The sequence below is a fragment of the Sciurus vulgaris genome, assembly GCF_902686455.1.
Source record: "Sciurus vulgaris genome assembly, chromosome: 3".
NCBI lineage: Eukaryota > Metazoa > Chordata > Mammalia > Rodentia > Sciuridae > Sciurus > Sciurus vulgaris.
The window spans coordinates 5,514,409-5,540,230 of NC_136463.1; the positions used below are offsets into that span (position 1 = coordinate 5,514,409).

Sequence of the window (25,822 nt, forward strand, 5' to 3'; positions counted from 1 at the left end):
GGGAGAAGGGGCGGGCCGGGCGAGCGGGGCGGGGACTCGCCGTCCTGGGACTGCTCTTAGGGCCCGGCTGGCGCCGGAGCTGCGACACTGTCGCGCCTGTCACCTCCCTCGCTGCTCCCCTCGTCTGTGACACTGGCCGACACCATGAACCCGGACCTGCGCAGGGAGCGGGCCGCCGCCACCTTCAACCCGGAGCTGATCACACACATCCTGGACGGCAGTCCCGAGAACACCCGGCGCCGTCGAGAGATCGGTGAGGGCGGCGGGCCGGCCTCCCTTCTCTCGCGAGCGAGGCTGAGACCCCCCTCGAAGAGGAGTCGGTGGTGCTGTGGGGCTTCGGGAGAGCAGAGGCTCCCACTTGGAGGGACGGCCCGTGACAGGGGTTGGGGGGTCTCGCTCTTCCCGAGGTGTGCTCGCGATTTAAACCTGCGGTAACTCAAGGAGGGTGGGTTTCGCCCGGCGCGGTGGCGCAAGCCTGTAATCCCAGCTACCCAGGAGGCCGAGGCAGGAGGATCGCAAGTTCGAGGGTAGCCTCAGCAATTTCGCAAGACCCGGTCTCAAAAAAATTTTTTAAAGGGCCAGTGCTGCAGCTCAGTGGCAGAGTGACCTTAGGTTCAATCCCCAGTACCAGGGGCGGGGCTTGGGGAAGAAATGTCTATCTTCCGCTTGATGTCCTTTAACTCCTTTGTAGAGAACCTGATTATGAACGACCCAGACTTCCAACATGAAGACTATAACTTCCTCACTCGCAGCCAGCGTTACGAGGTGGCTGTCAAGAAGAGTGCTAACATGGTGAAGAAGATGAGGGAGTTTGGCATCGCAGATCCTGACGAAATCATGTGGTTTAAAAAGTAGGTATTGACTTCGCACAGGGCAAGTACTGTTAGCCCATACGTTACAGCTGCGAACCTTGTAAGGCTTTTTATTATCGTGCTTGGCGTTTGAAGCCCCAAACAGGCATATTTTCTTGCCACTTTAAAGTTGTATGTGGAAAATAATGTGGTTACTTTTGTATCTAGACCTTTTAGTGAGATGACATAGTTGTAGAATGCTGAGAATGAACAGAGAAGCTGGAGTTTTCATTCTCAAGAATCTTATTTTTCAAATTCTTTCCCAAGCATCTCAATTTGGAGTGATTTAAATGCAGAATGAGGTTGCTCTTTGTGAGGAGACCTACTGAATTTTTGAGTTTGGAAATGTTTTCAGTTGCAAAACCAAACATTGAAATATTTGCAATAATAGCATTTTATTTTTATGTGATAGTGTGGTTCTTGAGTTTAAAATAATGGGAACTATGGGGATGGAAGAAAAAAGAACATTAGTCCAACCTCAGAATGAATATGAAGTATTCTTAGAACCTAGCATTGTTGAATCTAGTGACAGGGTTTTTAAATGGTTGTCTTGTGCAGAAAAATCTGCCTTGGTCTTAGTGCTGGAAGAGAGTATGTCCTTTTCTCAGACCACCGTTTTTGTTGCACTTGGTTTTTAATTAGATAAAGAAATGTGGGCTTATTGACTTAGCCTAAATTAACACTCCTGTATCAGATCGTTTTGGCCTGTAGCATCTCTTACATGTCTGATTTACTTCTGGGCATCTCCTTGTTTTAAGTTTAAGTGTTTTAGAGGAACTCCAATATTTTCATCAGTAAAGATTAAATTTGGGGCTGGGAGTGTAGCTTGTGGTAGATGCTTGCCTAGTTATGTACAAAGCCCTGGGTTCAATCCATAGCAATGCAAAAAAGTAAGTTAAAAAGCTGGATGCGGTGCAGCACACCTGTAATCCCAGTGACTCGGGAGACTGAGGCAGGATGTTTGCAAATTCAAAGCCAGTCTTCAGCAACTTGGTGAGTCCCTAAGTAGCTTAATGAGACCTTGTCTCAAAATGAAAACTACTGGGGATGCAGCTCAGTGGTTAAGTGCCCCCGGGTTCAATGCCTGGCACCTAAATAAATAAATAAGTAAAATAGGTTTAATTTTGTGAATGTTGTATTTTCAGGAATGAAGATATATGAGACATGTTGCAAGTTCTACCTTTGTGTAGTAATGCTCCCTTATACTACTTTCTCCAAGGCATTTAGCATCGATTTTCAACTTGGCTTAGTTATTGTAAAGATGGAGTGACCCACTCTGGCCCTTAAGACTTTCCTCAGAACTCCATTCAATTTTTTATACACATTTTAAAATTTATTTTTGGTATTGCAAATTCGAGTATTCACCAATTGCCACGTACTCATTTTTGTTTCTGAAGTTGGTGACTCGTGGCTGTGGGGATACTGAGAGAGTAAATCCTAAATTGTTACTGAAAGACCTGAGTTGGGTTTGTAAACTTAAATTAGTTAAGATTATGTACCTGCTGTCATCCCAGCTCATGCATGTAATTTCAGTAGCTCAAGAGGCTGAGGCAGGAGGATTTGCAAGTTTGAGGCCACCCTCAGACCCTGTCTCAAAATCAAAAGAACTGGGGATGGAGCTCAGTGGTAAAATGCCCCTGGGTTCAATCCCCAGAACCAAAAAAATGAAGAGAAATTTTAGGTAGTTTTAGTTTTTTAAGTGGTTGATGCAGCATCTTTCAGAATTGGTGTACATTTCATAACTTGGTAGTTTGTTGTGTGTTACCAAACACAAGTTAAGTCACAATGAACTGGAATAAAGTCCTTTGTGTTGGCTAAAGAGCCTGTGGACTCCAGTCAGATTTTTTGTGGATCATTTTTCACCTGAAAAGTACCAACTTCAGTGTACCCTTTGGCATCCTCCCAGTGTCCCTAGGCAATGACAAGGAGATCACAAGTTAGATTGGGAATTAGTTTGGGCAGTTGCTGCCTGCCTTCAATAAGCCTGGAACATATAAATAATCCCATAAATATGATAAACCAATCAATTGTAACCACTATCTTGGTTAACCCTAAGAAAAAAATAATGTTGCCAGTTAACTATGACATACAATAATTGTGAGAAGTATTGGATTTCTTAAATGCTAAAATGAGGGGGAGGGTGCTAGGATTAATGAAATATAGTAGTATTTCTAGGTATTTGGGGCATTTGTTTGTCTCTTTTACATCCATTTCTCCTATCACAAAATAAAACTTAAAGAGCTTATTTTGAAGTGGACTGAATATTGGTAAAAATACTTTTTTAAGGTTTCCCAGGTTCAGTAAAGAACTGTTTACTCTAGGCTTTGCTGCTTGGGAAATGTAAATGTTTTACTAATCTTTCCTGTAATTTTGTCTTTAACTATGCTGTTTGCTTTGAAAAGAAAACTGTACAATGTTCTAAAGAGTTATTTGAAATTCTAATGAGGATTAGTCCTGTTTTTTGATATCCTTCTTAGGTTTTTAAAGCTTGTTGCCTGAGGCTGGGGGTATAGCCCAGTGGTAGAGCACATAGCATTTGTGAAGCCCTGAGTTCACCCCAGCACCCCAGAAATAAAAATTTAAAAATTAATTAAAGCTGGCTCCTTGAAAACCATTTTCAGATGGAATTAAACATCATTTAACTCACGCACTCAGTTATTGATTTTTTTTTTTTTTTTTTCAGTACTGGGAATTGAACTCAAAGTCTACTACTCCCTACCTTGCCCCCTTTTTTTCCTATTGTGCTGGGTATGGAACCCAGGGCTTTGTACATGCTGGGCAAGGGCTGTATCACTATGCTACATCCCCAGCTCCAAATTCTGTTCTTGAGTTGAATTTCAAATGGGCTAAAACAAAAACTTTAGTATTTTTATTAAGAATGAAAATATTTGATAGTGTTTTATATTGTATCCCATATTTTTTATTATTTTCTTAAATTGTTTTGCATTATTATCATTTTATAAACTTCAGGGTACTTTACTAAATTATTGGGCTTTCTTGATTCCCTCATGGAATGTGAGTGCCTTAATAAGTTTCACCTAAGTAATCATACCACTTTTTTTCTTCTTTCCTTTTTTTTTTTTTTTTTTTTTAAACCGAGGATTGAACTCAGGGACATTTTACTATGGATCTACATCCCCAATCTTTACTTTTAAAAATTTTGAGGGCTGGGGAGATAGCTCAGTTGGTAGAGTGCTTTCCTTGCAATCACAAGGCCCTGGGTTCGATCCCCAGCACCACAAAAAAAAAAAAAAAATTTTTTTAAGACAGGGTTTTGCTAAATTGCTGAGGCTGGCTTGGAACTTTCAGTCCTCCCTCCTCAGTCTCCTGAGTTGCTGGGATTGCAGGTGTGTGCCACAGTGCCAGTTCTTCTCTCCTTTTTTCTTGTGGTACTGGGATGGAACCCAGGGCCTTGCACATGCTCAGCAAGCCTTCTACCATTAAACTATGTCCCCTGCCCTTTTTAAATTTGATTTTGAGTGGGGGGGGGGATAATACAATGAATCAAACAACATTACCATATGTAAATTTATGATTATACAAATGGTATGCCTTTAACCCATGTACAAACAGACAAACAACATGTATCCCATTTGTTTACGATAAAAAAAATAAATAAATAAACTATTTCAAGAAAGAAAAAAAAAAATTTGATTTTGAGCCGGTCTCAGTATATCACCCAAGGCTGACTTTGAATTTGTAATCTGTAAGTTCATTTCTTTATAGATTTATGAAAGGAAATGGGAAGGGTGTAACTACTTGTTGGTTTTAGTGAGAAGTGGAATACCTGTGATGCTGTGTACTCGAGAGTGATTTGTCCATCTCCATCAGGCTTTCAGAGCTCACATCATCGAGATGTGGTATATTTTCTGCATTATGACCCACACTAAAGAAGTAAACTGTTTCTTACCTAGAGTAGTTAGAAATGAACTTACCTTTTCTGCATATTCTTATTCCTTTGTCCTATTTTCCTCCAATTTAGTTTTAACAATTGATGTTTTGGGCTAAAAGGCATTTTACTATTTCGGGACTTTTTTTTTTTTTTTTGTTTATTTGCTTATTTAAATGTTGCTAGTTAGGCCATTTCTTGGATATTTGGACGAGTTTTTCCCTAACATTCTTGAAATATGATTTTTCTACCCTAAGCTTATGACTAAAACCATTGGTATAGAAAAAACATTTTTCACTGATGCTAACGTGCAACCTTTATTCACTTTTACACATGACTTTGAGCACATTCCTTCTAGTGGAATCTAAGAATCATAACAGATCACTGATTAATTTGAGGTATTAATATCTAGCCAGGGGAGGTGGCCACACGCCTATTATCCTAGTGACTTGGAAGACTGAGGCAGGAAGATGGCAGCCTCAGCAATTTAGCAAGGCCCTAGCATCTTAGCGAGACCCTGCCTCAAAATACAAAAATAAACAGGGATATAGCTTAGCGGTAGACACCCCTGGGTCAATTGCCAGTACCTAAAAAAAGTAATAGCTAAAGAGCATGTGTGGAGAGAATTGTTAGTTTCTAATTGGTTTATGATTTAATAAGATAGAAAAGAGTGAGATAATTTGAATAGTATTTACTTGGAAAATAAGAGGGTATGGTGTTTTGCTAGTGCTTCTGTTAAGTATGATAGCTTCAGAGCTTCCCCGGAGCATATTTAGTTCATTCTGTGTTTCTGTACAGGCTGAGATACAGTCATTCATTGAGAACACATGAAGAATAGTAAGATAACATGTATTTTGTACTTTAAGCTCTTAGGATGTGTCGGTACAAAGCGGACTCCTAGAAAGTCTACAAGACATAACCAAAACACATTAGTATGTGAAATTTGTATTTTTGACTTTCCTGGATTTGTATTATGAGAAGACAGTTGTGGGCTGAATTTTAGTATTATACCGTTCCCTTAATCTGGGGTAATGTTCATTGACCTTGGATAAGTCTTAACCTGTGCACATCACCTACTTGCCCATCTATAATCCTAAAGACCTTCGGACATCTTTTTTATTATTATTATTATTATTATTTTTTTTTTCATTTTTATGTGATGCTGAGGATTAAAGCCAGTGCCTCACACATGTGTGAGACTGAGCACTCTATCACTGAGCCACAAACCCAGCCTGCCTACGTTTGGACGTTTTTAATTCCGCTCTGGAACATATATTTACTTTTTGGGATATTTGCTTAGATCATTTAGGGAAGGATAGTTTAAATTATTCTTAAGAGTTTTTGTTAACAGTTCTAGAAATCAGTATTCTGTGGAGTTTCTTTTGATTTTCAAAACAAACTAGTAAAGTCTGAAAGTAATGTAAAACCAAATAAAACATAAAAAAAATTTTTTTTTTTTTCAACCAATCAAACCATTACATAATACCAACAAAATGAATTGTTTGGAATGGTTAAGTGTAGAATTTAAAAAGGAATTTTGGGGGCTGGGGGTGGGGCTCAGTGGTAGATACTTTGTTAGCATGGTGAGGCCTTAGCTTCAATCCCAGCACCATAATCATGACCCTGAAATGATCAGAGGGAGAGAAATACCAACCAGATCCTGTTGTTGACTCTTAGGTAGTAAAATGGTAAAATTGACATTTAATTTAATAAGAAAGGGATTTCAGTTTTCCTGACCTTCATCCTAAGGGATAAGGTTGTTAGGATTGGGTGATAGGGTTGCAGTTTCTAGAGTAAGGCTGAGATCCTTTTCTTTTCTCTCCTGTAGACTACAATTGGTCAATTTTGTGGAACCTGTGGGCCTCAATTACTCCATGTTTATTCCTACCTTGCTGAATCAGGGCACCACTGCTCAGCAAGAGAAATGGCTGCATTCGTCCAAAGGACTCCAGATAATTGGCACCTACGCCCAGACGGAAATGGGTCACGGTTAGTCTACATCTGAGGGTCCATGGGTACTCCACCTCAGGACTTCAGTTAAAAGTGACTCCTGCCATTTGATTTTTTTTCAGCTGCTAGCTATTTGGGGTTTTATTTTTAAATTGTTATTTAAAAATTCAACTTCTCTTTTTCTCTTGTGTTAATTATTTTCACATAAATTGATCCAAAACTCTGACCTGTAAACATCCTTCAGTGTTATTTCTTAAAACCTTTTATCATTGTCCTATAAACAAGTACTAAGCAGTTTGGAAGGCTGTGGTTTAAAGGTGTCAGAGCACACTATTATTATTAAAAACTTGGGAAATTCTTTGGAGGATTAGTAATATTTGGACGATGTCTCTCTGCTTTAACAAAATTAGAGATGTATATTTTAATGGGTACGGGGTAATGGCAGGTAAATGTCTTCCTCTTCCATTGGCCACTAGCAGCCGTGCAGTTAGGAAAAAGTTCATGGTTCTCTTCATCTGACTCCAACAGTCTTTATATACATTTTTTCCATACATGTCCATGGACCCTGTATTGCCAGAAATTCTTGGTTAAAGTGTACCTAAAATGCCTGACTACTTTGAGTAAACTTTGCTTGTGATCTTAATGGGAAATAGGTTTCATTTCATAGATAAAGTCATTAGCAGGTTTGAGTGTTTTGAATTTGAACTTGCTCAGTCTCATCTCACTGTAAGAATGGAAGGGAAGGAGGAAGGGTTGTGAGAATCAGGAAAACGTATTTTGTGTTTAATTGGCTGCTCTTTGATTTATGAATTGGTTTAAGGAAAGTGTTGTCCATCATAGTATCTCCACAGGGACTGCAGATTCTGTTTACAAGCTCCTTACTAAACTCAAGACATTTAGTGTTAGGATACCAGTTCTGAAATTAGAAGCCTGAAGAGAGATTTCCTGAGGGAAGAAAGATAACTGACATTCTTTATACAGTCTTCCTCTGTGTGTGTGAGTGTCTCCGTGCACGCATGAGTGCTTATAATCTCGAAGTAGCTTTGCGGTACAGACCCTTTTTTTGTTTTTGTATATATCACTTTAGAATTTATTTGACTTAATAGCATCCTTCATAAGAGACATAAGATGTGAACTATCCTGAGGCTAATGGGTCTCTAATTGGTTTAATACTTCTGCCTTTATTTATAAAGTGCATTGTAAATGTATATTTGCCCTGCATTTCAAAGAGAGGGAGGAAGAAATGAAGATTTGAACTTTACTGGTTCAAGAACAGAAATTGGGCTAAGATTCTATGTTGTTTTATTTACATTTGCTAAATTTTCTTTCCCATATTGCTTTCAGATGTCTTTGTGTATTTTCTTATGTTTAAACAGATTTTTGTCTTAATCTCTATGGTTTACTTTAGAGAACAGTGTTTTGAAATTGTTTTGTTTCTTGCTGGAATTTTGTTCATTTATATTGATGTTTTATGTTGACTTCTGTTCGCTTCCAAGTAAGCCAGTCACTTTGTATCACATGAGAGTATTACCTCATAAAGAATAGGCATAGCATAGTGATGCAGACCTGCCTCTCAGGAGGCTGAGGAAGGAAGAGTACCCTGGGCTCAATCCCCAGTACTGGGGAAAAAAAAAAGTTTGTCAGCATCGAGGAGATGGCAGTTTAGTCACTTGCAGAAAGAACTCGTTACCAGCTTTCTCTCTTCCCCCACAACATGTCGTCCCTCTTCTAAAAACTTGCCAGGAAACTCTTGACACACTTGCTCTGTGGAATTATGAGCCTTAATCAAAGGCTGAGGCCAGAATTCTAAGGAGACTGTCCTACCTGGGGTTCTGGTGTTGAAGGGACAGCCTGCAGAAGCTAGTCCAGCACTACCATCCTGACCACACATTTCTTTAGACCACAAATGGGTAGTATGTTAGTTCTTTTTTTTTTTTTTTCCTAATTAGTTATGCATGAGAGTAGAGTGCATTTTGATGCATCATACATAAATGGAGCATAACTTGTCATTCTTCTGGTTGTACATGGTGGAGAATTACACTGGTCGTTCCTTCATATACATATATAGAGTAATAATGTCCAATAAATTCCACTAGCATATTAGTTCTTCATTGGTTTCTTCATTGGGAATTCTTCTTGCCTTGTTTTCTATTATTTTAGGAATGTCAAGCTTATATCATACAGAGTTTTTGTCTTAGAAGATGATGCAGTATCTGCAAATTTCCACTGTTAACACTTCTTTTATGACTTTTTTTTTTTTTTTTTTTTTTTAAACCTGTATTGGGAGGATCGAACCCAGGGCCTTGCACATGCTAGGCAAGCACTCTGCCACTGAGGTACATCCCCAGTTCTTTTAATTTTATTTGGGGATAGGGTCTAAGTTGCCAGGTTGGCTTCTAGCTTGCAATCCTCCTCCTTCATCCTCCCAAGTAGCTGAGATTACAGGTGCATGTCACCATCCTGGCTTATTGATACATAAATATTAAATAAAGCACCTTTTTTCCTTTGAAACTGAAGACTGGTAGTGAACTTGAGTTTGAGTCATTAATCTTTCCCTGCCTTTTCACTTTTGCTTTCTCTCCCCATGCTAGATAGTCTTCTGTTCTCTTTTTCCCAAGTAATTTCTTTTTGTTGATTCTCCCATGAGACTTGTTCCATGAGTATTTGGGTTATTCTGATTTCCCCACTATTATTAATAATAATGTAAAGTTTACAGTGATCTGTATTCTAGGCTAGGATGTAGTTCAATGGTAGAGTGCCTGCCCAGCATTTGTGAGGTCCTGGGTTTGCTTGCCAGCACCATACACACACACACAAAAGTATTCTTGGGGTTTATCTTTGGAATATCTTTCTCAGAAATGCATTACTGCTTTGAAGGGAAGGAACACTTTCTAGTTTGTATTGCATGCATAGTTTGAGACTTTTCCTAAAACAAAACAAAACAAAATTTATGATATATTTAGCAACTTCTTAATGTATCTGTCTCCATAGACCCATTAACATATGTGGTCACTTTAATTTCTTTTTTGCTGCTTTTATAGATCCCTAAGAGTTAAGGTTTGATTTTTCTATTGCTGTTGAGTCTGGATATTGTTATATGTTTTCATTTACTGTTTACCTTTTCTGTGTATAAAATGTTTTTTCTCCTTTGAGTATAATTAAATAGAATCTGCATATTGATCTTATATTAATTTTGTGTCCATTGACTATTTTTCATTACTTGGTATTTTGTTAAACATTTTGGCCTTGTATATTCAACATTCTTCTCTGAGTAGGTATAAATTTTCTCCCTCTCATAACTTGGATAATTATTTTCTATTTCTTTTCACTGTTTTTGTTTGGTTCGTAGTTAATTCTTTGACTTGTGTGTGATAAGGAGTGAGAATGAATCCTATACAGTTTTCTATGTTATTTTTTTTTGGGGGGGGGGTACTGGGCATTGAACCCAGGGGTGCTTTACCACTGAGCACATTCCCAGTCCTTTTTCTTTTGAGAGCAGTCTCACTAAATTGCTGAGGCTGGCCTTGAACTCGTGTAATCCTCCTGTCTCAAGCCTCCTGAGCCACTAGGATTATAGATATTGCCACCATGCCCAGCTCAGTTTTCTGTATTTTATTTTAAGTGGTTGATGGACCTTTATTTTGCTTATTTATTTATATGCAGTGCTGAGAATCGAACCCAGTGTCTTACACATGCTAGGCAAGTACTCTACCACTGAGCCACAACCCCAGCCCAGTTTCTGTATTTCTAATGTTCATTAATTATTGACTCTTTTCCAATTTCGAGTTGTATAAAATTTTAATTTATTTCTGGAACCTTAAATATATTATACCATTCATTTCTTTTTTTCTTTAAACATCATAAATTTTGACTCATAGCTGTTTTTTAGTATGTTTTTTAAATCTGATAGGGTAAGGCTACTATTGTTACATCAAAATACTTGTATTTGGGCTGGGGAGATAACTCAGTCGGTAGAGTGCTTGCCTTGTAAGCACAAGGCCCTGGGTTTGATCCCCAGCACCAAAAAAAAAAAAAAAAAAAAAAACATGTATTTAAGTAAAAAAGAAATACACATATTTAGTGGGGTTTTTGTTGTTGTTATTGTTGTTTTGTTTTGTTTTGTTTTGTTGGTACTGGGTGTACTTAATCACTAAGCCATATCCCCAGCCCTTTTTATTTTGAGACAGGGTCTCACTAAGTTTCTTAGGGTCTTTCTTAGTTGCTGAGGCTGGCTTTGAACTTTTGATCTCCTGCCTCAGCCTCCCAAGCCCCTGGGATTAAAGGTGTGCGCCACTGCACTCGCAGGTAATACTTTTTTTCTTAAATAAATCTTGTAATATCCTGAGTTAAGTTGCTTAACAAATTTTCAATATTTTGTTACTTTTATAAATTGTTTCTCTTTTCTGGAGTTAACCACCATGAATGATTCTAATGAATAAGAATTCAGCTGATTTTTTTTTTTCCTACCCCCTGCTTATAACCTTAAAGCTTTTCTCAGTTGGTTTATTATTTGCAGGTGTTTTGTCATTTTTGTTGATTTCAGAATTATAATCATACTGTCCATAGGGATGCTATTTTTATTTTAATTTTTATTATGTATTAAGCTAACTATTTTTCCCCTAGTATTGTTTTCCATCCTGATAGCTTGTAGGAGAGACCTGGAAAGGCTGTTTGGTGTTATGGTATAAAATAAACTGACTTTAGCGCTTCTCTCAGTATAATGTTGATGCTTTGTTTTTTTTGTTTTGTTTTGTTTTGTTTCTCCTCTCTTATAGTACTGGAGATTGAATTCAGGCCTCATGCATGAGCAGTCTACCACTGAGCTATACCCCCAACCCTTTTTTAAAATTCTATTTTGAGACAGGGTCTCGCTAAGTTGCCCACACTGGCCTCAAACTTGCTATCCTCCTGCTTCAGCCTCTTGAATAGCTGGGATTACAGCAGTGCACCACCAAGCCTAGTTGGTGCTTTTTAATTTTACAAAAAATTATTTAAAAGTAATATATAATCATTATCATACCAAATCAACTTTTTATAACAAATACTTGGTTTAAGTCAAATAACCCGTCTCTTTCTCTTTGCAGCATTCCTAAATTTTATCCACTTCTGAATCATACTTTCTTACTCATGAGAAACAATTTTTACCAAGGGCATTCTTCCATTTCTGATTGTAGTAGTTTTACCCCCTGCCCTGCTGCTTGTATTCCATGGTGGCCCTCAGTGTTCAGTATTACTCCGCAGCACACCACACGGATCCACCCCTCGAGTCTGATGGGGGCTTCCTAGTGGCCTTGCCTTCACCAGGAATCACTGATTTCTAGTAACACAAAATAGCCTCCCATGACAGTGCCGAAAGGGCTGCTCCCAGGTTTCAGTGCCAGTGCAAGGAACCAAGTTGCGTAGTAAATTTTCAATATTTTGTTACTTTTGTAAATTATCTTTTTTCTGGGGTTTCATGAATGATCATAATAGATAAGAATTCAGTTGATATTTTTTTTTCCCCCCTACCTGACTTATAGCCCTTTCCCTGTACTGGGGATTGAACCCAGTGGTGATTTAGCCCTGAGTTATATATCTAGGCTGTTTTTATTTTTTGAGACAGGATCTGACAGGTTGCTGAGGCTTGCCTCAAACTTACCATCCTTCTGCCTCAGCCTCCCAAGTCTCTGGGATTATTGGTGTGTGCCACACATTGTTTGATTTTGATGTGGTGGGTTAGCTAAAAGCACAGCCACTTGATTGCAAGAAGTCATTGATCAGCCTTTGCCTAAGCAACATGACCTCATTATTTTCCTGCTTATCTTAGATAGAACTGCGAAATTAAAAACTGAAACGTTGTGTAAGCTCATTTCTAAGATAATTAAGTAGAATAATAAGTGCAATATAGAGTTGATTCGTTGTGAGCTGGAGGTAAAGCAGAAAGCTGGTGACATGAAATACGCAGAGGCATATAGAACTGTTTCCTATTCTTAGAAATAAAGTCACACAGAAGTCCGAGACGCCTGCAAACTTTAAGTGGAACAGAATGACCACATAAAGTGGATTTAAGACTAAAACCAAGATGTTTACAATCATTGGTGATGATTCCTAAATAATAATAATGGACAGCTTGTTATGCATGGTTCTGCAATTTGTGATTATTAGAGTCTTCACTAGAAATGGCATGTCTTTTTGATTATTGAAACTATTGGGATGAAGAGCACTGTCGATTTTTGTATTAATTTGTTTCAGTAGAGCACAGCCGAATATTTGACATGATTAATCTGAGTGAAATGATCAGTTAGTGAGAAATATTGATCTGTGGTGAATGTTTTGTGAACAAAATGCCCCAACCTAGAAGCATTATTGAAACTGCATCTAGGAAAAACTTGATCAGGAGGGACTCTGATGGTTACTCTGAGAACTGCAGCGTTCTCCTGTCTCTCCCTCAGAGTAATCTCATTCCACCTAAATTCTCCATCCCATACAGTCTTTTCAGATTTTTTGCTAACTTTGATTTACTTGCCGGGCTGGCGTGCTGCCTTGTGTCCGTGGCTTGTGCTGCATGGACTTGGGGACGGGCAGCTGTCCCGGCTGTCCTCCGTGCCACGTAGGAACGGTGACGGTGGCTGCGAGTCCTGAAGTAATACAGAAAGCAGCAGTGCTCCCACCCCACGAAGTGCAGCCACTCACTGATACTCACCCAGCTTTTCTCTTTTTTCTCCTTCCCTCACTCTCTCTGTTCAAATTGATGATTCTTTCACACCTGATGATGCTTCTGTCAAATGCCCATCCTTGATATTTCTCCGAAGCTTTGTGCACCGAGGGCGACCTGAGCCTTTGGATCTTCACTTGGGCATGTTCCTACCCACCTTGCTTCACCAGGCCACTGCGGAGCAGCAGGAGCGCTTCTTCATGCCTGCCTGGAATTTGGAGATCACTGGCACTTATGCCCAGACAGAGATGGGTCATGGTACAGTGTATTCAGTCTACCTTCTGGGTGGGGCGGGCACCTGCCAGCTGGGCAGGTCTGGAGCGCCCATCCCGTGTTAGGAGGGGCGTATGAGCCAACAATGGCTGTTTAAATGAGCTCCTTCTGCAGAGGCCAGGTTTGGGCATAGATAATGGTTTGGTCATGGAAATTAAAGGTTATGTTATTGTGATTTTTATGATTAATTTTTTATGGTTCCTATGCAGAAGGTCAAGAATGACAAATCAGGCCTTGTTTACCAAATGATTTTTCAAGTTCATTCATATTGTATAGAATTTACACATAGAATCTGAACCCATGTGTTTTCTTTGTTCTTGTCTGATTACTATTGATACCCTCATGTGCCTTGACAGATCCCAGAAGTACATGTTTAACTGTATGTATGCTCTTTGGTTTGCTTGAGGGAAATGAGTAGCTTACTATAATGAAAATTTGCGACATTTTATGCCTTAAAGTTATTTGTATTTTGAGTCAGTAAATCCAGAAAAGTTCTGAAGGTGACTTGGCCAGAAAAGTTAAGATAAGCAATATTTTCAGGCCATTGGCTTCAGACTTTGTATATAGCACCTTTCTTTTTTCTTCACCCCCATCAGCCTTGTTTCATGACCTAAATGGGGCTGAAGGTAGTAGCTGTTCCTCTTATTTAATTATTAAACTGAATCAGTGTCTCTGTTTGCCATTCCTTTAGTTCTTCCTACTTTTTTCCTGCTCTGAGATTTCAGGAAACCTAATGTATTGCCTCTTATAATTATCTCTTACTACTCAGTGCTAAGTAGTATTTCATAGGATTTTCACAAGAGGCACAGCAGAGTAATTCAGTTCATTGTGCATTTGAAAACATTTTGTCTTTGTTCTGTTCAGTATATTTTTTTATTTATTTCTGTAAAAGCCTCTTTGGTGAAAAGACTCTTAAGTGCCTGGGTTCTCGACTCCCCTGCAGGGAAAGACTGAATTACACATAAACTAGCCATTTCTGTTATTTGTCTTGGAAATTTCTAAATATTTCATAGTTTAAGCGTTCGGTGAGATCTAACATTATCCAAGTAGTTTGGTAAAAGGTCCTCAGCATTTGCTTCCGTAGAGTTTTATTAGAGTACCATCAAGGACATTTTTCTATGGTTATTTTTGAAGAACTTTAGCATATTTGTATTAGGCTTTAAAACAGAAGTCCCCTTCTTTCTTCAGTAAAAGATGAAACTGGGAACACTCGTGACCCAAGCGAGGACTTCGAGTTACTTTTGAAGGTCTTTTTCCTCAGTGATTATACCTTTTTAAGTTCTTATTTTCCATCCTAGCAGTCATTCTGAAATAAATTATCAATTTACAAAAAAAACTAGCTGAAGTCTGTTCCTGTCACTCATTATCTTTAATTTTCAGTAGTACAAAGTTCCCAGATGTGGAAGTGGTATGGTAAACGCAGAACACCTAGTTGAAATTGGCACAGTTGAAACTCAGAGATGGGTTTAAAAGGATAGTAAACTTGCCAGGTAGGTTCATATATTGCAATCTTAGGAAAATATGGTTCCAAGCTACCTTTGCATTTTCTTTTGATTGGTCTAAAGAACTGTTACAAATTCACTAAATCAAATGTAGAAAAGGAACATGCATGCTACCTTTTCAGCCTATGGAAAATTTAAGTACCTTGCTTACCAACTATTTGTACTCATTTACAAATATGTGGTTGTTAGGTTTCGCTTTTCTTCGAGATACTAGAGCTATGAACTGGGCAGGAAATTTTACCCTGCACCAGTATTGTTACCCGTAATTTATCTGAGGGAAATGTAATTTATTTCCACAGGAACTCATCTTCGAGGCTTGGAAACCACTGCCACATATGACCCCAAAACCCAAGAGTTCATTCTCAACAGTCCTACGGTGACCTCCATTAAGTGGTGGCCTGGTGGGCGTAAGTGAATATTTTAGCATTCGTTGGATAGTTTGAAGATTTATAATGAGATTGTATGTGTAGTGTAGACCTTATATGAGAATATTCTTTTGAAATACAGAAAAATAGTCTTAAACTATTCTTAACTTCCTCTATGGTACATATTATATATATTTATACATCTTAGCACAGAAGTGATTACTGTCTTAAGCTGTTTTTCTTAGTTTTTCATCATATGTTCCCATATATTACCATACTTTCCATAGTCATCCTTTACAGTAACAATATTATCTGTTAGTTTCAGCTTACTGAACAGTTGAGTAGTTTTTAAATTTTTATTGTACATAGCTTTTTTTTGTATTGGGAATTGAACCCAGGAATGCTTTACCACAGAGCCACATCCCCAGTTGTTTTTCTTTATTTATTTTTTTAATTTGTTCGAATTAGTTATGCATGACAGTAGGATGCACTTTGATACATCACATGTAATGGAGCAACCCTTTTTATTTCTTTAAATTTTGAGGGCTGGCGTTGTGGGCTCAATGGTAGAGTGTTTGCCTGGCACAGGTGAGACCCTGGGTTGATCCTTAGCATGGCATATAAATGAATGAATAAATAAAATAAAGGTCTACTGCCAACTTAAAAAAAAATTTTTTTTAAATATATAAATAAATTTTGAGACAGGGTCTTGCTAAGTTGCTGAGGTTGGCTTTAAACTTGGGATCCTCTGCTTTAGCCCCTCAAACCACTATTTTTAGTGTTTTTCATTCTGAGTTATTTTCGTGGGATGTATAGTTCACATGGCATCAGTGGTTGAAGGATTTTATCATTACATTGTTTTTACTACGTGACATTACATTTTGATGTGAAGAAAAGTAGACTGCAGAAGGATGAATATTTCTGGATGTGCTAGCCAGAGACCACCCTACCCCACAGGATGTCATGCCATGGTGGGGGTGTTTTTTAATCTTTGCTTCTCAGTGTGGTAGCCACTGGCCACATATATCTGTTGGGCAGTTGAAATATGGGTAATTAGGGAACTGAAACTTTAATTAAATTTAATTAATTTTTTTTTTTTTTTTTACGTTTTTAGTTAAAAATGAACATAATACCTTCGTTTTATTTATTTTATGTTATGCTGAGGATCGAATCCAGTGCATGTTCTACCACTGAGCTACAAACCTAGACCATAATTATAATTAGTTTAAATGTGAATACCACATGTTGCTGCTGGCTACAATTTTGGACAATGCTGCTTTAAGGGAGAAAATAAGTAATTTAAATTAACTTTCTGATGGTTATCCTAAAATTTTCTTTATGTAGGTGCATGAGAAATAAGTAGAATAGACATTAAAGCTTTTTTTAAATGAAGGATTGCTTGCCAAAATAAATTTTAATAACTGAACTAAGTGACTTCCTTCTGAAAACTACGTGGAAGACTGTCTTAGAGAAGGCTTTCTGCAGGCTGGGGTTTTGGCTCAGAGCACTTGCCTAGCATGTGTGAGGAACTGGGTTCGATTGTCAGTACCACATATAAATAAGTAAATAAAATAAAGGTCCATTAACAACTAATAAAAATATTTTTTAAAAAAAGGAGAAAAGGCTTTCTGGACATACTTGGCTCTGGCTTATGTTATGTTTCCACCTTGTAAAAATGTAAGAGCATCTGCCTGCTCACTCTCTTCTCCTGTTTTCTTTGATAATGCAGTCGGGAAGACTTCAAATCATGCTATAGTTCTTGCCCAACTTTTCACTCAGGGGAAGTGCTATGGATTACATGCCTTCATTGTACCTATTCGTGAAATTGGGACCCACAAGCCCTTGCCAGGTAAGGATTATTCGTTGGATATCAAGGTAAAAATTAAACTGAGCACTTTCTTCTGCAAAAAGTATAAGGCACAACTAAGCAGGAGGCAGGAAGTTGCACCAGGAATTCGAGAGCATAAGACTCTCGTGTCTTTCTGTCATCTGCTGTAGGTATTACTGTTGGAGACATTGGCCCCAAATTTGGTTATGAAGAGATGGACAATGGCTACCTGAAGATGGACAACTATCGCATTCCCAGAGAAAATATGCTGATGAAGTATGCCCAGGTATATTTAGATAGAAAACAGGGTCCAGGGTGCCCAGTGTGGGGTCCCAATGACCGTTGATAAACATTGGTAACCATGGGGCTAGAAGAACCATGCTTTTATAAGGCGATGATGTTTTTACTTCTGATGCTTCTTTTGTGGTAGTGAAATCAGAAGTTGACAGGGGTAAAGAACATAACCTGGTTTCTAAACCCTGATTCTCAAAGTTTTACATGCTTAGAATCACCTGGAGGACTGGTCAAAACCCAGATTACCAGGCCTTGCCCCCAGAACTTCTTGATTCAGTGAGTCAGCGTAGGACTGAGGTCACTGTTTCAGACAAGTTTCCTCTCGTGCTGATGCTGCTATTCCAGGAACATCACTTGGAGAACCCTAAAGTACCACTGGACTCGCAGAAGGAAACATCAGTCCCATATTGTTCTTCCAGGTGAAACCTGATGGCACATATGTGAAACCCCTGAGTGACAAGCTGACCTATGGGACCATGGTGTTCGTCAGGTCCTTCCTTGTGGGAGAAGCAGCTCGGTCTCTGTCCAAGGCCTGCACCATTGCCATCCGCTACAGCGCCGTGAGGCACCAGTCTGAAATCAAGCCAGGGTGAGGGTGGCATCTGAGATGGTGCAGTACTCATGGCCTGGCTTTGATTCTTTTGAGATATCAGAATTACAGAATATGAGTAGAGAGGAGGCATTAGCTGTGAAAACTTAGCTAGGGTGGCCAGGCACAGTGACCCATAGCTATAATCTCAGCTGCTCAGGAGGCTGAGGCAGGAGGATTGCAATTTAAGGCCAGCCTGGGCAACTGAGTAAGACCTTGCATGAGATCTTGGACTCGATCCCCAGGTGAAAAAAAAAAAAAAAATAGGGTGGCAGTGTACTAGGCCTTTTACTTAGTATCTAGACTTCCTTGTTCTAAGAGGAAAGATGAGAATAACCACCTTACTGCTGCCCCACACCAGTGCTGGATCTCTAATCCAGGGCATCAAGTGTTTTAAGCCAGACTTTACCACTGAGCTATATCTGCAGCCCTGCCTTACTATTTTTAGCCTTCCAAGTAAATAGGAATAATGTTACTTGAAGTTTATAAAGGAAATGTTCAAAACACTGAATTCCATTTGAAAATTAAAATTATTGGTAACAGTTAGGAGTTGTGTATAATGGAAGTAGCATTAAACTTGCTTCCCTTAGTAAAGAAACTGGGGCTGGAGAGTGTAGCTCAGTGGTAGAGCACTTGCCTAGCATATATGAAACCTAGGTTTGAGCCCCAGAGCTGCAGAAATTAGAGTCCACTAAGAGCAGACCTTTGTTAATTCTTAACACAGAATATTTCTCTCTTATGTATTTGGTCTTCTTTAAGATTGTGGTCAAAATATAGCTGAATCACCACATGGAATTCTGGGCCTCGTTGGCATCGCCTTCCTTTTGTGAGGTTATCTAGCTTTGGTTTTGTGTGTTGCTCATGAGGTGTGACTTCCTTAGTTGTACTGGAAAGACTAGAATGGATGGAACTTTTGCATCTACAAGATTTTGTCCATCTACGGTGGTAAAGTGGCTAAGGGGCATGGTCTTACAGAGCCAAAGAAAGTAGGTTTATGTTGAGGGTTGCCATGAGTTAGCTGTGTGACCTCTGAGTCAGCCTATTTCCCTGTGTGTAAATGAAGATAATAACAGCTATTTTACAGGGTCTTTATGTGGATAAATAAGTGTATCAGAGTGCTTAGACCAGAACCTGGCACATGGCAATTTCTGTGTAAGTATTTTTTTATTTTTTATTTTTCTATATAATTTAGTGAACCAGAACCACAGATTTTGGATTTTCAGACCCAGCAGTATAAACTCTTTCCACTCCTGGCCACTGCCTATGCCTTCCAGTTTGTAGGCGCATACATGAAGGAAACCTACCATCGGATTAATGAGGGCATCGGCCAGGGAGACCTGAGTGAGCTGCCTGAGGTACATGTTGAGTCTCATTTACTTGTGGGTGCCCTTCTGTTTCACATTTGCCTATTGGGAAATGTCCCGAAAAAAACTACATCTTGGGATTTCCTAAAACAGAATGACATATTCTTGGAACTTTAACTGATTAAAAATGGGTCAGATACAAAGACATGATTTTAATTTGGTGGGTTTTGTTTTTAAGTATCATAAGTATTGAACCAGATTGGTCAATTGTCAATCAAGGGAACATGAAAAGAGGTGACTTAGCTAAATCAAATGTTCAAAACACTCAAAAGAGTGTTAATTCAGGCCAGTGAGCTGACTGCAGCTTCAGTTGATTTGGACAGCGACTAGCGTGTTAGAGAAGGGTGTCTGTTTTCTCTTTGGGACACAATCACTTAGCACCACAGGTGTTCTGACGGACTGTGCTTGTCCCTCAGCTTCATGCCCTCACTGCTGGGCTTAAAGCTTTCACCACCTGGACGGCAAACGCCGCTATCGAAGAGTGTCGAATGGCTTGTGGTGGTCATGGCTATTCTCATAGCAGTGGTATTCCAAATATTTATGTCACTTTCACCCCAGCCTGCACCTTCGAGGGAGAAAACACTGTCATGATGCTCCAGACAGCCAGGTGAGAACTGAATTCACCATGTTTCATATTGGTTTGAGTCCTTCCCACCGGCTCCTGTTGCCATGCTTTCTCACGCATGTACATGTATATTTGTTTGTAAAAGGTGTAGTTTGGCATCTGTCCTGACTCACTGTTTTTATCTGTGGGCAGTCTAGCAGGTGTGAAGCACCTGTCACATGGTGTAGTCTGTTTCAGGAGTGGGGTTACTGAAAGCACTTGTGCTGGTGATTTTTTTAGGTTCTTGATGAAAAGCTATGACCATGTGCACTCAGGAGAGCTGGTGTGTGGCATGGTGTCCTACTTGAATGACCTGCCCAGTCAGCGCATCCAACCACAGCAGGTGGCAGTCTGGCCAACTGTGGTGGATATCAACAGTCCAGACAGCCTGACAGAAGCGTACAAGCTTCGTGCAGCCAGGTGAGCTTACCCTTGGGAGTTGAAAGCCGCTGTGGGGGCCTCTGGGAAGTGAGCTGGGTAGACAAGAGAAGGCACAGGTACTGTGGATCATTTCCTCAGCTCTCCATTTTTCCTTCATTTCTTAACAGACTAGTCGATATTGCTGCAAAAAATCTTCAGAATGAAATGAGTCATAGGAAAAGCAAGGAGATAGCATGGAACCTAACTTCTGTTGACCTTGTTCGTGCAAGTGAGGTCAGTAGTAGTTCTCTCCCCTCCCTCTGCCCTCTCCACTTTTCTTTATTGCCCTGGTCACGGGGCTTCCCCAAGGTCCCCACACACCATTGTGTTCTTTTTATTTAGGCACATTGCCACTATGTGGTAGTTAAGCTGTTTTCTGAAAAACTCCACAAAATTCAAGATAAATCCATCCAAGCTGTCTTAAGGAATTTATGTCTTTTATATTGTCTATATGGAATCAGTCAGAAGGCAGGGGATTTTCTCCAGGTAAGAATTCTCTAAGTAGAAAAATAATTATCTAGTTCAGTTTTTTGTGTATAAACCTCAGTCCACATGTAAATTTTTATTCATTTATTTTGGTTTACTTTAGGGGAACATCATGACAGGGACTCAGATTACCCAAGTGAACCAACGTATAATGGAGTTGCTCACTATAATTCGCCCCAATGCCGTTGCTTTGGTCGATGCATTTGATTTTAAGGATATGACGCTGGGCTCTGTTCTTGGCCGCTATGATGGGAATGTTTATGAAAACTTGTTTGAGTGGGCAAAGAAATCCCCACTGAATCAAACAGAGGTAAGAAACTTTTTTTGTGGTGCTAGAGATGGAACCCTGGGTCTGCACATGCTAGCAAGGCAAGTGCTGTGTCACTGAGACATGCTCCCAGCCCACTGAAGTTCTTTTCAGTATGAGGTAGAAAAGGCCTCTGGAAGGCCCAGAGGCACTGTGGCCACTTTATTGGGGCAACAGGTTCAGAAAGGAATTGGTTCATTCCCACAGTTATCAGGGTTTTAATTTCCTTGAATATTTAATAACTAATTGAACATTTTATTTTGGGACAGGATCTTGCTATGTTGCCAAGAACTTGGAATCTTCCTTTGTTGGCCTTCTGAGTTTCTGGGATTACAGGTTTTTGGTTTTTTTGGGTTTTGAGACTGTCTCTGTTGGACAGTCTGGTCTGAAATTCAGGAGCTTAAGTGATCCTCTGGCCTCGGTCTTCAAAGTAAATAGGACCATAGGCATGTGACACCACACCCAGCTCCTCAGGTAGTTTGTCCACTAACATTTCAATACATAGCTCTAAAACAACCACAGTACCAGGCTCATACCTATAAGCAATGATTGAGTCATGAAATACCAGTGTCAATATTTGCTCAATTTGACTTTTTTTTTCTTCTTTCTTTCTCTCTACTTTGAATCTGAATCCAAATGAAGCCCAGATAACTTCTCAGTTAAGTTAGGTTTATTGGGCTGAGGTTGTAACTCAGTGGTAGAGCATTTGCCTAGCATGAGTGAGGCACCAGGTTTGATCCTCAGCACCACATGAAAATAAATAAATAAAGTAAAATATTGTGTCCATCTACAACTAAAGATATTTAAAAAAATAAAATAAAGTAGTCTTTACATGGCAATCTGGCAAGCTCTTTAACAGTGTGTCTTCCCTCTCGTTTCCCTGCAGGTCCATGAGTCTTACCACAAGCACCTGAAGCCGCTGCAGTCCAAGCTCTGAAGTGTGAGAAGGACAAGTTATAATGGCTCCAGAAAGCAGCCGTGTGCATCTCCTTCCTAGCAGTGCTCACGTCTGCGTGGAATCTCTATCAAATTCATGTAGCTGTAGAGCAAATGATAAATTGGCCCTTTTTCTCTTTCTATAAATGGAGAAAAAAAATGAACAGATTTCAGAGATTAAATGAAAAAAAAGGATGCGTTCTAAGTGCAATTAACACTGAAAGAGACTTCTCAAGCATTCAGAAAAAAAACTAAAGAAATGCAGTGTGACTTCTATTTGTAATGCTGCTGATCCCATTAGGTCTTGACTTTTGATAATTAGCAGAATTTATCTACTGAGTACTTAATTATTTTCAAATTTTAATTGCTAATCACTGGACTCACAGGCTGTGTAAGTGTATTTTGCTACTTTAAGCAAAAGTACTTTTTAAGTGGGGCAGAACCCTTTCAGGCTTTCCTGCTAAATGACCTATCCTACTAGGATCTTGGCTAAAAAAAAAGTAGGACTGAAGGGCTGGGGAGATAGCTCAGCTGGTAGAGTGCTTGCCTGGCCAGCACAAGGCCCTGGATTCAATCCCCAGCACCGCAAAAAAAAAAAAAAAAGTAGGCCTGAAGAAGCGGGATGGGGGAGAAACTAATACAAAACTTAATGTGAGTGAGTGTGTGCTTGGCACATTTCCTGTGCCCTTCCCTCCTTTGGGATGTGTTGCTCCTTTCTGGTGCACATTAGCATTTCCAAGAGGCCTCCTTCAGAGAGGCCCATGGTGGGCCCTTTGTCTTACTAGTTAGGAATTCATCACCACTCTAGGGATTTCTAATTGTCATTCAGAGGACTATGACTCGTTTTGTCCCCAGCTTCTTAGGAAGGAATAGATAGCAAAGTTTATCTCTATGTATGACTTTTGGCCACTGCTGGGGCCTCAGTCAGGGTGTTGCGTCTTTTTCCTCCCTCCCTCTTGTCCTCTGAAAGAAAGGAGAAGAAGGGAGGAAAAAGCATTCCTCGGTAGAGCACGTGTAGGAGAACCCTCAGCTGTGGCACTGCTGTAGTTTTGGTGACCTTATTAACCATATTTCCTGGGACAATCCAGATTTTGTATTCTGTCGTCTTGGCATAAGCCATTAAAATACTTGGAGGTTACTATGTTCGGCATTAGAAAGATAAATGAAAATGTCACTTAGGTTACCAGTTAGATCCAGAAATAACAGAAAAACCCTTTGAGAGAAACCATGTATTCTGATTTTTGTTTAGAAAATATAATCATTGAAACAGTGACTAAAGGATAAATGAAATTTCCATAAAGTATTTCTTATCTGATTTTGTTGTATGTCTCAAGAGCTTTCTCTGAGTCCTGAATTGTTCTTCCAGTGAAATCTAATTTGCACAATTATTCTATATTTAAAGGTTAAATATATACCTGTTAATGAAATTTTTTTCTTAATATAATAAATGTCACTTGATATATATATTTTTTCCTTTTTTAATACTGGATATTGAACCCAGGGGCTCTCTACACTGAACTAAATCCCCAACCTTTTTCATTTTTTATTTTTAGGCAGGGTCTTGCTAAATTGCAAAGATTGGCCTCAAACATGAATCTTTTGCCTCAGCCTACCAAGTAACTGGGATTATAGGCATGGGCACTGTGCCAGCCAATTTTTTTTTGTTTTTTAGTTTGTCAGCTATTTATATCAGTGACCCCTGCCTTGTGAAAAAGTTCTAAAACAGTTCCTGAGAATATGGTAAAATTCAGTGGAAACAGTTTCTGTCTGTGATCCTGACATAAAATCTATCCCAGGGGAACTGGTAATGTGAGACTTTCAGGTTTCGGCAGAAATACTGTCTGTTGACCCAAACCTTAATCTTTCTGAGAACCAACTGATAATTGTGTTACGATTGAAGAGTTGCCCTGTCACTCACTGAGTATATTGACAGTTCAGATTCTAGAAAATTAAGAAATAAATTATACAACTTAATATTGATCAGTTAAATGTAGGATTGTCAGGCATTGTACATGCCTGTAATCCCAGCTACTGGGGAGGCTGAGGCAGGAGAATTGCAAGTTTATTCGCCTGAGAAGCCTAGTGAGATCCTGTCTCACAATTTAATAAATAATAAGGAAAAGGGCTGGGGATATAGCTCAGTGGAGGACACTTGCTTAGCATGTGGAAGGCCCTAGGTTCAGTTCCTAGCACCACACACAAAAAAAAGAATTTCAGAATTAATGTTTAAATGCTGTATTCACAGATGAACATTTGTGGGCAGCAATCTGCTGTCTGAACTGACCCACGTAATCCAGCTATAGAGGTGGGATCAGTCTTAGCAGGTTTGCAGAGATTGTGGGCCCACAGAGTCACTTTCATTCAGCACCTTGAGTTTTATTTTGAAAGTAAATCTGACATTTGATACTAGTATTTTTACTAATATCGGAATGTTTTGTCTTGAACTTTGTGCAATGTAATCAAAGAATAAAAATATAGTAAAACCTCATTGATTTTGTACTATTGAGAGATAAAGCATGCCACATAAATATGTTTAATTTATGAAGAAATTTTAAATATAGGTTTGTAAGGTCTTAATAATGCTGAGAATGAACAGAAAAGGAGACATGCCTGAACAATTAGCAGATGTAAAAGAATAGAATTAATGAGATTTTCCTACTAGATAATACTAAACCTTTTTTAAGAAGTAGTCTGGACAGTATACAAAAATGAAAATTTGAAGCTAACTAGACATTTGTTATAGACATTTGTTATTTCAAATGGATGAAAATTTAACTTCCTCACTTTTTGCCCCACAAGATCTTTACCAAGGTATTCTAACATTTGGACATGAGTGACTTCAAAGCACAGTTGAGTGCTTGCTTCGGTGGCACATACACTGAAATTGGAACGACAGATTAGTAAGGCCTCTGTGTAAGGATGACACACATTTGTGAAGCATTCCATGTTTAAAAAAAAAAAAGTTGGTCCCACAGCCTTTGTGGCCTTTAATCTTTTTTTTTTTTTTTTTTTTTTTTGGGGGGGGGGTGCGGTGCTGGGGATCAAACCCAGGGCCTTGTGCTTGCAAGGCAAGCACTCTACCGACTGAGCTATCTCCCCAGCCCCTGTGGACTTTAATCTTAACATTTACTTAATTATAATAGTAACTGTTCACATGTTTTCTTGTGATTTCAGATTCCATATATATGCAGACATTTTAGAGTTCCTAAAGCGAACATGTCAGATCTTAATTCTTCATTATAATGCTTTGGAGATACACAACTCTCCATCATCCTATAGTTTTCTGGGATCAATAATTCTTTAGACGATTGCTGCTGAGTTTCTGCTCCCCTTTTTCTGAGTTCTTCCCATCCATCTTACTAGGAAGGAAGTGAACTAGTTGCATGTGGTCTGTAATACCACTAAACTTTTTATATACGTGAAGGGTACACCTGGAATTACAGTCTTCAAGCAGTAACTATGCTTGGAAA

At 39.1% G+C, this 25,822-nt stretch overlaps 1 protein-coding gene across 3 annotated transcripts; it reads left to right on the top strand.

The window, feature by feature from the left end:
* Positions 1–67: 67 nt before the first annotated feature.
* On the top strand, positions 68–24,840 carry ACOX1 (acyl-CoA oxidase 1). 3 transcript variants are annotated; one of them, XM_079134208.1, is made up of 14 exons: positions 68–253; positions 692–851; positions 6,569–6,729; positions 15,459–15,566; positions 17,254–17,373; positions 17,523–17,638; positions 18,066–18,235; positions 19,428–19,590; positions 20,016–20,206; positions 20,444–20,623; positions 20,752–20,857; positions 20,966–21,109; positions 21,213–21,419; positions 22,303–24,840. In XM_079134208.1, the coding sequence occupies exons 1-14, from the start codon at positions 145–147 to the stop codon at positions 22,351–22,353; spliced, it is 1,986 nt and encodes a 661-aa protein (XP_078990334.1). In that variant the 5' UTR covers positions 68–144; the 3' UTR covers positions 22,354–24,840. The 3 variants fall into 3 exon arrangements, with proteins under 3 accessions (XP_078990334.1, XP_078990333.1, XP_078990335.1); XM_079134207.1 differs by lacking the exon at positions 6,569–6,729 and adding an exon at positions 13,482–13,642 and having other exon boundaries at positions 70–253; XM_079134209.1 differs by lacking the exon at positions 68–253 and adding an exon at positions 13,482–13,642 and having other exon boundaries at positions 711–851.
* The last annotated feature ends 982 nt before the right edge of the window (positions 24,841–25,822 follow it).

Excerpts from the sequence above, each read along its gene's own strand:
- ACOX1 (XM_079134208.1), top strand. The coding sequence starts at position 145 with ATGAACCCGGACCTGCGCAGGGAGCGGGCCGCCGCCACCTTCAACCCG. Across the intron at positions 852-6,568 it reads GAAATCATGTGGTTTAAAAA|ACTACAATTGGTCAATTTTG; the intron begins GTAGGTATTGAC and ends TCTCTCCTGTAG. Across the intron at positions 17,639-18,065 it reads TGCTGATGAAGTATGCCCAG|GTGAAACCTGATGGCACATA; the intron begins GTATATTTAGAT and ends TTGTTCTTCCAG.